Source organism: Lonchura striata, chromosome 1 (genome assembly GCF_050655825.1).
Source record: "Lonchura striata isolate lonStrDom1 chromosome 1, ASM5065582v1, whole genome shotgun sequence".
NCBI lineage: Eukaryota > Metazoa > Chordata > Aves > Passeriformes > Estrildidae > Lonchura > Lonchura striata.
Window position 1 is genome coordinate 70,708,853 of NC_140703.1, and position 15,153 is coordinate 70,724,005.

At 51.3% G+C, this 15,153-nt stretch overlaps 1 protein-coding gene across 1 annotated transcript; it reads right to left on the reverse strand.

Moving 5' to 3' along the window:
- Positions 1–1,921: 1,921 nt before the first annotated feature.
- PDX1 (pancreatic and duodenal homeobox 1) lies at positions 1,922–14,923 on the reverse strand. Its single transcript, XM_021541876.3, has 2 exons — positions 10,703–14,923; positions 1,922–7,953 (listed from the first exon to the last, which is right to left on the reverse strand). The coding sequence occupies exons 1-2, from the start codon at positions 11,094–11,096 to the stop codon at positions 7,565–7,567; spliced, it is 783 nt and encodes a 260-aa protein (XP_021397551.1). The 5' UTR covers positions 11,097–14,923; the 3' UTR covers positions 1,922–7,564.
- Between the last annotated feature and the right edge of the window lie 230 nt (positions 14,924–15,153).

The following is a 15,153-nucleotide window of genomic DNA, read 5'->3' on the forward strand; positions in this document are numbered from 1 at the left end:
CCTCTCCCAAGTGTTTCTAGGGCTATAGCCAATGAAGGATGAAGCCTGACCTATCTAGGGACCACATCTGGAGGAGAAGCATGGACACTGAGATTTTCCAACAAGCTGTCACTGCTCCCAGCCCTCTGTAATCCAGAGGCTGGGACATCTCAGTGAGGATGGGACATTTCAGACCTTCCATGAGCAGTGCTGCTGTGTGGCCAACCTCACTCCTCAGAGCCAAGCTGAGAGGATGGGATAAAAGGAGACACAGGGGTAAATGGAACTTTGCTGGAGCAGGACATAAATCTGACACCCTAAATGGATTTCTATCTCCCACATCTCTGCAGATTTTCAGACAATTTCCAGTGCCTGTGTCTAAATGAATTTGGATAATTTTTCACAGGAACTGTGAGGCAAGTCTGTAGGATTTTTTTGCCAAGACAGAGCTTGACTTAGAGCCCTGAATAAGCAGGACTCTAAGTACCTGATTTATTATAAGCAGGGACAGCTGGAACAAACCCTAACAGTGAATAAACACTTCAGCAGAGCAACTGCATTAAATGAAAATCTCTGCCAGAATCACAACACTTTCCTTTAGTGTGTGGACCAGGAGGAATGTGGAGACAAGTGAGAAAACTTCATCACAATACAAGGGGGAATTAAGCTTCTACAAGGAAGGTGCAAGCTGTAATTAACAGCTAAGTAAAACACACAAAACACCTGGTTTCTGCACCATGACTTTTGCCTGGAAGCCAAATGGCATTCCCAGATAATGACCTCATTGGTGTCATAATCCTGTAGCTGTTGAGGTCTTGGCATTACATCAGTTACCGTTTTCTTCACCCTTCTCCATTAATGCCTCCCTCTGCTTCTCCCCATAACAAACCAACTGCTTCAGCCTTCATTTGCCTCTCTTCTGACCTCTCCTGTTTTCAGTGCCAGCTCATCCTTCTGGCTGTCCATCCAGACAGTGCTGCCTTCCATCACTCTCTGGAGTACCATTCTTCTACTTGCCTTATAGGCCCATCCTGTCCAGCCTCTGTGTTTGAGGTCTGGGAATCTGCTCTTGGTAATTTCTCTAAAAAGTCTCCAATAAGGTGGAAGTTTCCTGGAAAATTAATTATCTTTACCAAAATGTTTCCTTTGGCTTCTTGGGAGGCTGTTTTAAAGAGAAGTACACTGTCCTCTCCTTGCTATTAGGGCAAGAAAGCATAGGCTATAACTGCAATATGCAAGATAGGTTGGGTGCTAGGAAAATGCACTCATGGTGGGAGCAGTGACGCACTGGAACAGAGTTCCAGTTATGTACAGTTATGTAGCCCTTAGTGAACAGAAAAGAATAATATGTCTGAATTGATCTTACTTTGGGCAGAACAGAGTAAAATGCTCAGTGGTTCCAATTTAAGTTCTCTTTTTGCTCCTTCAGGAGTGCTCCTAAGGAATCCCTTCTTTGTCATGAAAGGGTCATGCAGCTCTACATTTTATGGCCCTTTCCTCTGCCTTTACCTCTACCTAATCTCATGCACAGCTCAAAATGCTCTCTTGCACACCTGCCATCATATGTACCTCTTTCTGTTTGAAGTGAAATTGTCTCACTAAAGTATGTGGAATAAATATGACAAACCAGCAGTGATGTGGCAGCAGAGGGTGAAGTTGTGAGCAGGTTTTCAATCACAGCTCCAGGAACCAGCCTGACTTTAACAACAAGTTCTACCACATCCATTCCAGGGTAAAGGATTTGATGCCTTCTAAGTAAAAGGGATTTCCTCCTCCTCCTCCTTTTATGACAGTTCTCATTTTTTGGATAAAAATTCAGCTTACAGAATGGATTAAAAATAAAAATAATGCCAAAACAGGACTTGCTATTCTGCCACCTTATCTTGAGCAATGTCACCTCATGCAGTCTCACCCTTAGCCAAATACTGACTCACCACCAAGGGCTTAGCAGCGGAAAAGGAGAGAGGGCATACCAGATGAGAGAGCAGCTCTCCTGGCTGGAATCCTGGCAGGGAGAGAGAGGCATGTGTTTAAATCAGAGAGACTTGAGCTGCTGCACTGAAAAGTTGTTAAAAGCCAGAATGCAGGGGGGGCTGCTTTGCTACTGCTTGCTGCAGGGAAGTGCAGCCTCCTCTCCAGGAGGGCTTATGTTCCAAACATGACTTGGAGCCCTGCGATGCCGCACCCAGCTGAGGCTCCCAACAGGCACTGTTTGCTTTTCTCTGGAGAAGGGTTTGGGCCCAGGGAAGTAGTGTTCAAACACAAGTCTCTGCACAGTCCAGGACCTGGTATACCTCCCCTGGCTCCACCTTGGTCCTGAAACAGCTTGGTCTGCCAAGTTCTCTCCAATGGGAGCTCCATGCCCTGTTTCTGATTTCTTCTTACAGCAGGGGAGTCACTAATCCCGGCCTGCCTCTGCTCAGTGCTTTGAGGTCTGCAGGGAATGTCCAAAGCAGGCACAGCTGAATATATAAAGGCACACACTGCCCATGCTCAAACAGAACACCAGAGTGCTATCAATTGCTCTTGAAGATGGCTCTTCCAGTATCCACCACCAAGTCTAGCCCTGGGAGTGAAGACACAAACCATTGCACCCTCTGCTTTCTGAGCCTGATGGATGTATTTTACTTTTGAATTTTAAATCACTCTGCCAAGCGTTGTTTGAGTAGATGCTTTTCTCCTCCTGGGTCTGGGTCAAAGAATAGGGAGAAAATTAAGCTGCCACTGTCAGCAGCAGCTTGTTGTTCCCATTATGAGACAAAGCCAAGCAACTCCTTCTTTGCCAGTGCTCCTTAGCAAATGCATTGCTTTTGCAGTGGTCATTGCAATCTTCTTGCCTTGTTGGTCCAGTTCACCTACATCTCCAGAGTTTCTTCTCATTCAATCTATTTTGGGATTTTTTTGTGAACTATATGCTTGTTTGAAAAGGCACCTGCCTCTTTTGACTAGTGAATTCTGGTGGATGGAACCAGACATGAGGGCTCCTGTCTATATGCCTAAAAGCACCTCATGCAGAAGAAGCACAAGTGTAGTTTCTCCTCCTTGCAGTGGTGCTGCTGCTGGAAGCAAATGATTTCTGGAACAAGCCCTGATATGAGGCAGCAAGTGCGTCAGACCTTATAGTAAGGGAACCACGTGTTTCCTACTCCATGAATGAGGCTGGCCAGGCCTGATTCATCACCGAGGCACGCTGGGGAGAGAGGCACTCAGCTCATTTCCTCTGCATTGTATTTGTTCCTGCATATACTGTGATCCCAAAAGTGCTGGGGAACAGAGGAGCTACATACCAGGACAGTAAATGGTGGGAGCAGAAGAGATGTAGAAAGGCAAATATTAGGAGAAGCCTTGCCTCCAAGCACTTTCCTCTTTGCTCCACTGTTTTTTGCCCTTGCAGTAAAAGCACTACTGGGGCACATTGGTGCTGGCATAGTGCATGGAAAAGGTGCTGGAAGTCAGTGAGACAGGAACAGTGATGATAAATGTTAAATGAATGTAAATAATGGGTAGGTAAAAGTAGATAACATTCATTACTAACAGAGACACTGCAGGGTTTCCACATCTCATTGTCATTTCACCTGCATTTAATTTAATTTCATTTAATTTCATTTAATTTCATTTCATTGTCCTCCCTAGATTTCTTCTTGATTGCTGTAAAAAGTATCCCTGAAGATCTGGCCATTCTTATCCCCATCCAGGGAAAAAAAAAAGCAGTAAAGGTATTGCCTTTCTGAGTCACAGTTTTTTGGAAGCCATGTGCATGCGTGTGTGTTTGTATGGCTTGCCTATGCTAATGTGTAAAGGTGTCTCTAAGCTATAACAAGTGAAGGGCATTTCTTTCTGCTCCCAAAACAAGTGTTGAAACAAAACACAGCCCTCAGCCACCTTTGCCCTGGGTGGAGGACAGACCATGAGGTGCACTGCCCAGGCCACAAGGCCCTGCTTTGGTGGTGGTTGCAGGGCTGGCATCCCATTCCTGGTTGCACTTCAAAGCACCAAAGCCTTTCTGAGCAATATTTCATCTCTCAGCCTGCAACATCTCTCTTCAGCTGTGTTTGTGGCAGCAGCAGCAGCCCTCAGAGTGGGAGGTAGCAGCCTTCAGTGCCTGACTGGAAAGGCTTTCACACCTTAGGTGAAATCACTGCTTTCAATATTGTTTTATGGGTGTAATTATCCATAAATGGAGAGATTGTCAGATTGAAATATAGGTTTGTAATAGAGGAGTCAGGTATAGTCTTGCAATCCTGCTTTTCACATGGCCATTGCTGCAGGACTGTGGGACATGACCCTGCTGGTAAGGTAAGGCAGGGTGGGCAGCAGAGTCTGGCCTGGTGTGACAGCAGCCCCGAGCTGCTGCCAGGGTTTGCCCAGCCATGCTCCATTCACTCGGGTGCTCAGCCCTGCCTGGGGAAGGAGAGGTCCTGCCCTGTGGTCTTGCATGGGATGGCAGAAGCAGGACAAGAGCACTTTCCCTGCAGCATTGAGGGATGGATCTGAGCAAAGTAGGATCAGCAAAGGTGTCGCCTTTGCAAAGCTCAATCAAGACTCTCAGCCTCACTATCTTGCCTGAAGCCACAGATAGAACTGATGTCTCCATAGTTCCGGATGGGATGGATGCCATGGCAAGGTGCACCCAGGGACAGGAAAACTGTGCTGAATCTTGCTCAGCTTTTCCTTCAAATAATTAACACTGAACATATACAATTTTGGGAACATACTTCTCCCATGCCTGCCTAAAATATTTCACTATTGCCCAAGAAAGATATAAAAGTATGTCTCGCACTTCATTATCTCATGTCTAATTTTAAAAGTAGTTTTATGGATTTGCTCTCCTAGGGTTAAAGGTGATTACAAATAAATCATAAACTATTTCATAAGGGGAGATGTCTCCTAGGTATGTGAATATATCTGGACAACTGGTTTTGGTGAGGTGACATGGCTCAAGAGCTCCAGTGGCTTTATAACTCTCCATGTCAGCCTTGCCTTTCCACAGCACTGTGTAGGGCTGGCTGTTCTGTCAGGTGAAGCTGCTGTGAATCTTTATCCCTGGGTCCTAGAGCTGTCTTGATTTAGTTAATGTTAATTTTTCCATTGGTACAGTTGTGAAAAGGGTATATATATATGTAAAAAAATATAAGTGCTGAAGAAACTATGTCAGCTCTTAGAAGAAAAATACTTTATTCATTAAAACTAAACCATGCAGTTCTGATTCTGCTTCTACTAATAAAAACACCTTGGCACCATGGCCAAGCGATTCACATTAATTATGCACTTTTTTTTGTTTTCTTTTGTGCACAAAGAAAATCAAAACTGAATGCACTATACTAAAGCAAGGACAGGCGGGCAATGTGCTCAACAAATCTTAGAATAAAATCGAGGTATTTTGTGTGAAAGACATCCTTTCTTCAGTTGGATCTGTTTTTACAGTGGCTCCCGAATTGCAATGTCTGTGGCAGATGTTGTAAAAAGTACATGGAAATTGTTCCACTTCATGTTACCAGTGGAAGGTTAATGTTAATGAATAGTGATTAAAAGTTCTGAGGTTTAAGAATGGCTTCATGTCCCCCAAAAGTTTCAGAAATATTACTTTAATTAATATGGTGTTTTGCTTCTTAAGCAGAACAGCTTTATTTGAATTTTGCTCATATAATGATTAGTAACAGTTCTCACTCAATGACTGCATTTTGATGAATAAGGATATGCAGGCTCAGATGATAAATTTCTCAGGCGTCTTGCAGGAAAAATTACCAGAAATAGTCCTGGTTGCACACAGATAATAATGTCCCCAGAGGGAAAAAAAGCAATAGACAAAATACACCTTCAGTTCAAGTTTCCACCTTAGTGTTAGAAGTTCCACGTAAAACGAGAAAACCCAAAGAGCTGTGCCAAGCTAATTGATCTCCCGTCGCTTTCAGCCGAGGGACTGGGAAAATCCTCCGGCCAGGGTGCGACAGATTGTCCTCATTTTCCTCCTCCCATGGCACTGACTCCCGTGCCCGCAGCGCGGGAGAGCCTGCGGCGGTCCCCGAAGGATGCTCGAGGGTTGCTGCTGCCGGGTACGGGGCAGGAACTCCCTGTCGAGGAAAGAAGGCAGACCTGCCTGACCGACAGCAAACCGGGCAGTTCCCGCTGCCTTCCAACTGGTTTTCTATTTCTAGCTCGGCTGTAGATTGCTCCCCACTCAGTTGGAGTCCCCGCCGTTGTCGGGAGGGGGGAGCTATTCCTGGAAGCAGGAAAGGCAGGCTGGGCTGGGGGCGGACGGCACGAACTCCGATACCCGTCTTCCCGCAGGGAAGCCCCGGCCGGGCTCTCTCCCCGCTCCAGCCCGGAGGAGCCGAGCTCTCCTGCACACCGGCCCGGCCCGAAAAATAGCACCCAGGAAAAGTCCCCGGAGCTCTGCAGGGCCTCGGGAAGCAGCCGGCCCCCAGCCTCTACTGGGGGAAAATTCTGCGGTAGGAAACCACGCAGAGAGCCTCGCCGGGATAGGAACTCGTGCTGCAGAGAGGTTTCTCCTCTCCAAGGCAGAGTCCGAGCTTGCGAAAGAGTTGGAAGAAAGGCAGGAGCTTTTTCCCAAAGGACAATGTCCCTGGGACCAGCCCTACCCTCTCCCCTCCCCAGATATATCTCGCTGTCTGCTCGCTGCCCGGAGAGCACCCGCGACGTTTTCTGCTGCATCCCTGGGCTCGCATTCACCCCTGGAAGAGGCGAGCGCAGCCCTGGAGCCGCGGAGTCCCGCGGAGCCCAGACGGGCGCGGAGCCACGGGCAGCAGCGCAGGGTCCCCGCAGCAGCTGGCGGAGCCCGGAGGAGGGTCTGGCTATCTATGCCGGTCATAGGGAGCCGGTCATCGGGGGAGACAAATCCTGCCCGCAGGACACGTAGGCTTTTTCTTTTCTAATTTTTTTAATTTTTTTTTTTCTTTCCCCCTGTCTTTCTTTCCCAAAAGCAAAAGAAAACGAAAGAAACCAGGTCCAATTTCCAAAGAAGTAAGTAACAGTCCTGAGAGAGTCGTCGGTAGCGCCGATGCCCTGGGGCGATTGGGAGGGACGGGGACGGCGGCGTGCCAGCCGTGGATGGTCCGGGATACTCGGGTCCGTGTCCGCTCCTGTGGGCCGCCGGACGCGGCGGGACGCGCGCTCCGACCGAGCGGCTGTCGGCGGCAGGGAAGGCAGCGAGCGCCCGCTTCTCCTCCTCTTTCCAGACCTCTCCGTGCACCCGGGCAGGCACACACCGTCGGTGGCCACCTGACACCCACCTTCCCCGGGGGAAGCTTTCCCGTAGGGCTCGCTGAGGCGCGGGCGGCCCGGGAGAGCGGGGCCCCGCTCGCCGCCGTCCCGGCAGCTCCCTGCGGCCTCGTCCGGCGCTAGCGCGGCAGCGAGACGAACCTTGTCACAGCTGGGCATCTTAAATTTACTTTCTGGAGGACGCGAGTTTCGGAGTGAAGGCCCCGCTTTTCCCCGAGGGAAGGCGAGAGTGGGTCGGCACGGCACGGCACGGCACGGCACGGCACAGAGAAGCTGGCGCCAGCCTCTCGGCTCTTTTCCACGTCCCATCCTTTTCCTCGTCCCGGGCCGTGGAGCTCCCCGCGGCTCACCGAGAGTCCTGCTGCCTTCTGGGGACCAGGCTGGGGGCGAGAAGGTCCCTGGAGGCTCCCGAGGGAAGGTTCCCGGCGGGGCACGGCTGGAGATCCTCCTTGGTCTGCAGCTCCCCGGAGGACACAACGCAGTCTTGCTCGGGGTCATTGCTGTTGCCCGCCCCTCGCTTTTTGTCTTCTTCTTTCTTCCACTTCATCCGCCTGTTCTGGAACCAGATCTTGATGTGCCTCTCGGTCAAGTTCAACATGACAGCCAGCTCCACCCGCCGTGGCCTGGAGATGTACTTGTTGAAGAGAAACTCCTTCTCCAGTTCCAGCAGCTGCGCCCGCGTGTACGCCGTCCTCGTCCGCTTGTTCTCCTCCGGTTCCACCATGTAGGATCCACCTGGAGAGAAGCGAGAGTCAGCCTGGGCCAGCCCGACCACCCTCTCGGGCTGCGGGGACCACGTCCCACGAACCCTGCGCGGCGCGGAGGATACGCGGGGGGAAGCAAGCGGGGTGATGGGGAGGCCTCGGGGAGCTCTCCTGCTGGGCCGTCAGGTGGTGCTGCTGGTGGCAGTCACCGCTGCTGCTATTTTATTTTGCAAAATTTAATATTTTTTAGCAATGATTTTGATGAGGTTTTCAGGGAAGCGCCGTTTCTGGAGCTGAGGGAGAAACTCATGTGCCACCGTCGGCGTGAAACTGAAAGCTCAGAAACGCTCCCGGATCCAGAGCCGCAATTGTTCAGGTTCACGTTAAAATAAAATTTAAAAAATAATTAAAAAAAAAAAGTAAGAAAAGAAGACATAGACAAACCAAAGCAAAATGGAAAAAAATTAACCCCTCAAAAAACCGTCAAAAAAAAAAAAAAAAAAGTCTAACACACCAAAGAAACTCCTCTAAAAGAAAGCAATAATAATTATTATCATTAGTGGGCCTCCTGGGCCGGGCCGGGAGTTGAACCGCAGCCGCTCCATTTCGCCACGTTGATGAAACCTTGGGTTTCTTGTTCCTGTAAAAAGAGGCAGCGGCGGGATGCCCGTTCCCAGCGCGGCTGCCGCAGTCCTGCGTGGGCACTGGGGCGCGGGTAGCACGGGCGAGCACATCGAGAGGGGCTAGAGGTGGGCATGGAAACTCAGGGCCGCTTTTGCCAGTGCCAGCGCCTCTCTGAGAACGTTTTTGGGGTTGACACCATCTGCGGGGAACGGTGCTTTAAACATCCAGAATGAAATAATAATTTCAAGAGAGATACATGGACTCTCCCACAGTTCATCTTCCTATTCCCATGATTTTGTATTTATATATACAGTGTAAATGTATAAATGTAAACCTATGTATAAAACTTATATATGTATTTAAAATATATATTTAAATACACTTATGTTTGCATAGTCATGTGTATATACCTATGTGCTATATAAATAAATATTAAAACCAATGTAGATATGTATAAAAATGTTGGCAAATCTAAACTTATGCATACATGAGTTTGTATCTGAAAAAAATACCTTGTTCTGTTACTTTAAACTAAACTGGAGCGGAACTCCCGGGGTCTGTTGGAGGGCCGAGGTCCGTCGGGCCCCGGGACAAGGCCGATGAGCCCGGGGTGAGCCCGGGGCCGGGCACGGCATGTGGCACCGGCCGGGCTCGCCGGGCCTCCCTGGGAGCCTTTTCCTGGCAGCAGCACAAAGCCCGGTAGCCTCCATGGACGCCTAAATCCCGAGGGGTTCAAGGAAAAGTAAATCATCGGGCCATATAGTTTGCCACATACATGGTACAAAATATGCCGGGGTTTGGCTGTGAGCGCTCTGCCGCACTCGGCACAGCGCGGTGCCCCTTTCCCTTCCTGCGGAGTGCTCCGGCAGGAACCCTGCATACATCACACCGACCGGGTCATGCACAGCCCCTGTCTGCTCCTCCCGGGAGGGCTGGGGATAACAGGCAAGAATTTTAGGCTTCCACGGGGAAAGATTCGCTTTCCTGCTGGTTTTGTCATTCTTCGGGTACAGGAGGGAAAAAAAAAAAAAGTGTGGTTCAAAAGTTTGGCTTTATATTATTATTATTATTAGTAGCATTAATAGTAGTATTCCCGAAATTTACTGAGCTCATGGAAAACAATCTGATTTTCTCTCTCTCCCCACCTCCACCCTGGCACCATCCGTGCCGCCGTGTTCGCGGGCTGGGACAGCACGCTCTTCTACCTTGGTGGGTGGATGCGCCTCTAGGGACATTAGGGACCGCCACCTGTCCTTCCCTCCCCCTTGGCCTGCACCATGCAATTCCCAAACTATTTCGTGGAGATTTTAATACTCCGGTCCTTTTTCCAACTGTCTATTTGAACAAAGCCATTAATATAATATTTGCCGTATAGGTGTGACGGAGGCGCAGGACACGATAACATTGTGCCGGCAGAGACAGAAATATTGTTGGGCAGCGGAACTTTCTGCCTAGATAGAGTTTCTTCCCCTCACTGGCAACTCTGTTTCGTTTGTGCATTGTTTTCCGTGCCCTGTTTTTTTTCACTCGGAGAGGTGCATTTGTGGCTAAAACCCGCGGGGGAGGAGGAGGAGCGGGATAGAGGGGCCGGGAGGGGAGATGGGCTCTGCGCCGGAGAGAGCCGAGAGGCAGCTGAGAGGGTCTCGGCGGCTGCCTTGAGGGCTCGGGGGCTGCTCCGCGGCCGCACGGTGGGCGCAGGGACGCGGGGCAATGGGGCTGTCCCCTCCCGCCTGCCCTGCCTGCCGCTTCCCCTCCCGCTCCACCTCGCAGGTGCCTCCGCCACCTGGCCCCTGCTCGGAGCTCACCGCGCCCGCTGGGACACTGTGCTGCCCGAGGAAGTAGCTCCCGGGAGGAGTCACGACGTCCCGGCTTGGCCACAATTAGTTAATTGGTGAAAAATAATTCGTTAATAATTGCTGAGGCGCAGGGAGCGTTGAGCCCGCCGGCGGGGACTGGGGAGCCGGCTCTCTCCACAGCGTTCAACCCAACACTAGCAGCCCTAGAGCAGTGGGTCTGCAGAGGCTGGCAGAGGGGAAACGACCCCCCAGGGCCGCTCCACACACCCGAGTGGTGGGAGCAAGACCGATGCAAGGGAGGGCTGCTGAGCGCCGAGTGGGACAGAAGCGTGGGGGGCAGAGGGATGCGGCGGGGCTTACCGGTCCACTGTCCCTTCCAGGCGTGCGATTTGGTGGACTTCATCCAGGCGAAAGGCACCTGCACTCGGGGCTCCTCTATAGCCCCCGTATCCGCCCCGTCTGGGAAAGGCAGCGCGTCCTGGTGGGGAGGAGGAAGATGAGGGTGATGGTGATGGTGATGAAGGTGGGAGACCCCGGCATCCTCAGTGATGGGGGGCACCTCGTAAGGTGAAATGTCTGGAGGGCTGCCTTGCTCGAGAGCCCCTAAGGCGCTGGAATAAGGAGTCTGCTGCTGCCTGCCCATGTACAGGCAGGCGGGGGGGCTGGGGTTGTAGTCCTGCGCTTGGGCTCTCTGAAACGCACACGACTCCTTGTAGAGCTGCGCCGAGGCGTAATACTGCTCCTCGGTGTTCATGGCGAGCGGGGCCAAGGGGGCTTCGCAGCTTAGGGACACATAAGGCTGCTCCCGCTGGCGGAGCCCGGGATGCCTCTTTGACAGCTGGCGGTCCCGCCGGGCCCCACCGCCCTGCCCGGCTCCCGCCGCCTCCCCATAGGCGCCTCTCCCCACGTGAGCCCTCCCGCAACCCTCCGGGGCGGGGCGCGGGCCCTAGGAGGCCACCCGGAGTGGCCCTGGTCCCGCAACCCCCTTCCTTCCCCTCTGCCGGGCCGACCCCGAGACCCCCTACCCTTCTGCTGGGCGCTGCTCCCTGCTTTGGGGTGAGGAGTCCCGCGGCGGTGGGCTTGCGGGGCCGGGCAGGGGCTCAGGGGATTGCGCCGATGCGCGGGGCGCTCCGGGACGGATGGTGCTTAAAGTCATCTTTTCCCTCTCCCCCGCGCTTGCCCAGAAGCTGCTCATCCCCCAGTGACCCCCGGGGAGGAAAACCCTCCGAGGGCCGGGGTAAACTCGGCTCCTGGAGGGGTTTAGCGACAGGGCACTTTTGGCTGTGAGGGCATCTCCCCTAGGGATGTGAGTGTCCAGGGACGGGCAGGACGCTCCCGCGGGGGTACCCGTGTTCCGGAGACCTGGGAGAAGGCCAGCACCGGCCGGTGGGGGACCACAATGCTATCACCAGAGCGAGCGATAGGCAGCGGATTGTTTGTCCAAGAGGTAAATTTGGGAGCCTTCCCCGCGGCCTGGGCTGCAATGTGTTGACCCTCGGAGATAATGTGCTCCGAGCTGGTGCCGGTTGACTTGGTGACGAAGTTATGAGGAGGCGGAGAGCTACCGAAAGGGACAAAGATCATTTTCCTGCCTCCCTGCGCTCGGGCCGGCCGCCGCTCTCTCCTGTTCGGGTGCAGGCACGCTTCCTATCCGCCCGGCCCGACTTCTCTCCTCTCCGCTTCCCCGACGCCGGCGCTCCGGCTGCCTTCTTCGGGGTGCGCTCCCTCCGGCTCTGTATGTAGGGCGGGACCGGGTGGCCCGGCTCGGCCCGGCCCGGCTCTGCCCGGCTCGTCTCGGCTCGGTCCGGCAGAACTCGACTCGGCCAGTGGTGATGCACGCCCCGAGGGGCGAGGCAGGAGGGTCCCGGTCCCTCGCTCCTGTGCCCTGATCCATGGGATCATAAACCCGCCCAGTCCATTACACTTTGAGTTTCCGCTCTGGACTCACGCGGGTCCCCCATCTCTTAGAAAGCACACTGAGCCTTTGATTCAATATTGAGCCATTAAGCGATTGCTTTCCCAAGCCATTTAACAGCAGCTCTTATGGATAAATAAACAAAAGAGGCTGTAAACCAATTATAGTGCGGATAGTGAAAAAGTATTTTATTAGCGGGAATTACAGATAGACATGGCTGCTGCTCAGGCTCCCTGAGCCCGGCACCTGCCCCCTCCATCCCCTGGCATTCCGGGCAGGATTCGCGGCCCGGCGGGGCTCGCAGTGTGAGCCGAGCGGGGAGGCGCAGCTCCCTTCGTGGTGGTTCCCCCACCCGCGTCCACGATGCCTCCACTCAGGTCTCTCGCAGGCACGGGTGTCCTTTGATCCGAGACGTCTTGTGCCCCGACCCCAGAGCAACACTCACAGCCCCTTCCCCAGAGATCTGTTACCTGGAGCATTTACTGCTCCGGGTTTTCCACGGGGAACCGGTGCGGACAAACAAACCCGAGGCCATAAAACCCAGAGAAAATTGATTCATCTCCTGGGAGGACCATTACCCGGTGTCTTAATGCGGTTCTCTCTCTCTAACGAACGTTTCTAAACAGAGCAAACACTTCACCCTCCAAAGCAAATGAATTTCGTATAATTTAGAGCTAATTCTCTTTCATTCTGCCTGCATGAGCAGGCGATAAGGGCACGCGTTGCCGTTCTGACAACAAGGTAGCGAGCTGCAGTGCAGTAGAAGGGCCCCGCTGGGTATCCCGGCACTGGGGACCCCGGTCACGTCCTGGGGGTGCTGATGTCCGGCAGCCCGGGATCCTGGAGGAGATGAGCTCGGCTGGAGACAGATCTGCCTGCCTCCTCGACCTGCGATGCAATCACTGATACTTGGCTTGAGTCCTTCCACAGCTGAGGGTTCCCAGGAGAAGTCTCTGAGCAGTCAATATGTCCCACCGGAGCGGGAAATGAGCCACTTGTTGCGGAAAATGAGTGATGGAGGAGGCCGATGGGAATGATGGGAATGGCCAATGGCCCCACTTGCCACAGAACTGGGCTCTGCAGACACAAATCTGTCCCTGAAAGTGGTCAATATGCATCCCTGAGAGAGTTGTAGAAGGGTGTGTATACAAGACACCAAAACATCTACTAAACTCCCCAAATTTTCTGCTCCAAGGAGCTCCTTAGTGCTATGAATGTAGCAGTCCTCAGCTGATTTTTCCACATTTTCATTCTCCCCCGAAACTTTATGTAAACATTTTGCCTCCCACCACCTTGCAGTGAAGTGTTCCCCAGATTAAGTGCTGCTGTGTGAGACACTGCTGATCCTGCAGCTACCTGCCTTTAAACAGTCTTAATCTTCCAACTAGAAGAGCCTTGAGATATGTAGGCTCAATGTAAGAAATTAAAAGGTGCATTCTTGCCTCTAGCTCATTTGAGGACTTTGAATGGTGAGCCCAGATTCTCCTGTATATACATTGTCCTCTCCCTGCTGAGAACTTCCCTGTCTTTACTCTCCCACTGTGGTTTTGGCAGGCTTGGAATGACAAGCAACTTGTCCATCCTCAGTCTATAGACCATCATGGAAAGAAAAAATGGCTGATAAAAACATCTTTATTCCCACAAATAGATGTACAGTCAAGTTTTAACCATTGAAAACAGAGAAAAGTAATGGACATGTTGCACACAGAAACAAATCATCAATGGATCAGGTAGAATTCCCCCCACCTTAAACCCCACCTGGATGTATGCTGCAGTTCAGCTGGAGATCCTGTACTTTACTTGCTCTAGGAAATTTTAAAGGACTGCAGAAGTCCCCCATAACTTGTGGATATTTATGGCTGGTATGTTTGCTTAAATCCCCTAACTTCATCCATGGAGCTGAAAAGCTCGGTGTGTCTGATGCATGGTCCCAAAAACCCAATTAATACAGTTGTAGTTCAGGCTGAGAACACCCTCCAGATTTTAATATATCCAGAACCTATCTGGGCAGCCTGTTTCAGTGTTCTGTAAACCTCAAAGCAAGGAGGTTTTTCCTCATATTCAAATGAAACTTCCCATGTTTTTGTTTGTGTCTGTTGTGCCTTGTCTTGTTGCTGGACACCACTGAAAAGAGTCTTACCCCATCCTCTGACACTCACCTTTAAGGTATTTGCACACATAAACAGAAATTCTTATAGTCACCTTGCTAGTCCAAAAGATTGGACAAAAAGGAGTCCATGACCCTGTACCAGTAATTAAGGGATGATGGTGATAGCAGCAGCGTAAAGCAGAACAGCAGGTTGCAATTATCCTCACTCATCACAAGCACAGGAGCTCAGATATTTGAGCAGGTACACAAGTGCTGCAGTCCGGCAGTACCATCACACAATAACTGCACTTCAATACTTGAGTTAGCATATTAGATTGAAGTATGTTTTAAGGACTATTCAAGATCCAATCACATCCCTCTAGCCTGGTGTTTGACAAAGAAGACACAATCTACATAGTTAAGCCATTCTATATTATATGAAACCTAAAACTTTGCAATATAATACAAATCTCTGGATGGTCAGAAGCTCAGAAAGCAAGGTCACCTGATGTCATATTTATGTGGTTTTAAAATGTATGCCAACATATACAACACACCTCTTGAAATTCAAGGGTATTTGCAAATGGTTAATACAGGGGTTTGATGTGGGTCACTGTTCTTTGGAAGTCTTCCCCGGTAGTGTCTGACAGACAACACTGCAGGCTGCTTTGATCAGTGAAATGTAAATCTGGATGCAGGAGTACTTTTTTCCCCTAGGAAAGGTGACAGGAGCATTTTGTTTGCCTTTCAACACAAATAATTTGTGAACCCCCTAGTCAATTAGCTCCCTTTCCTGTTATAAATGAT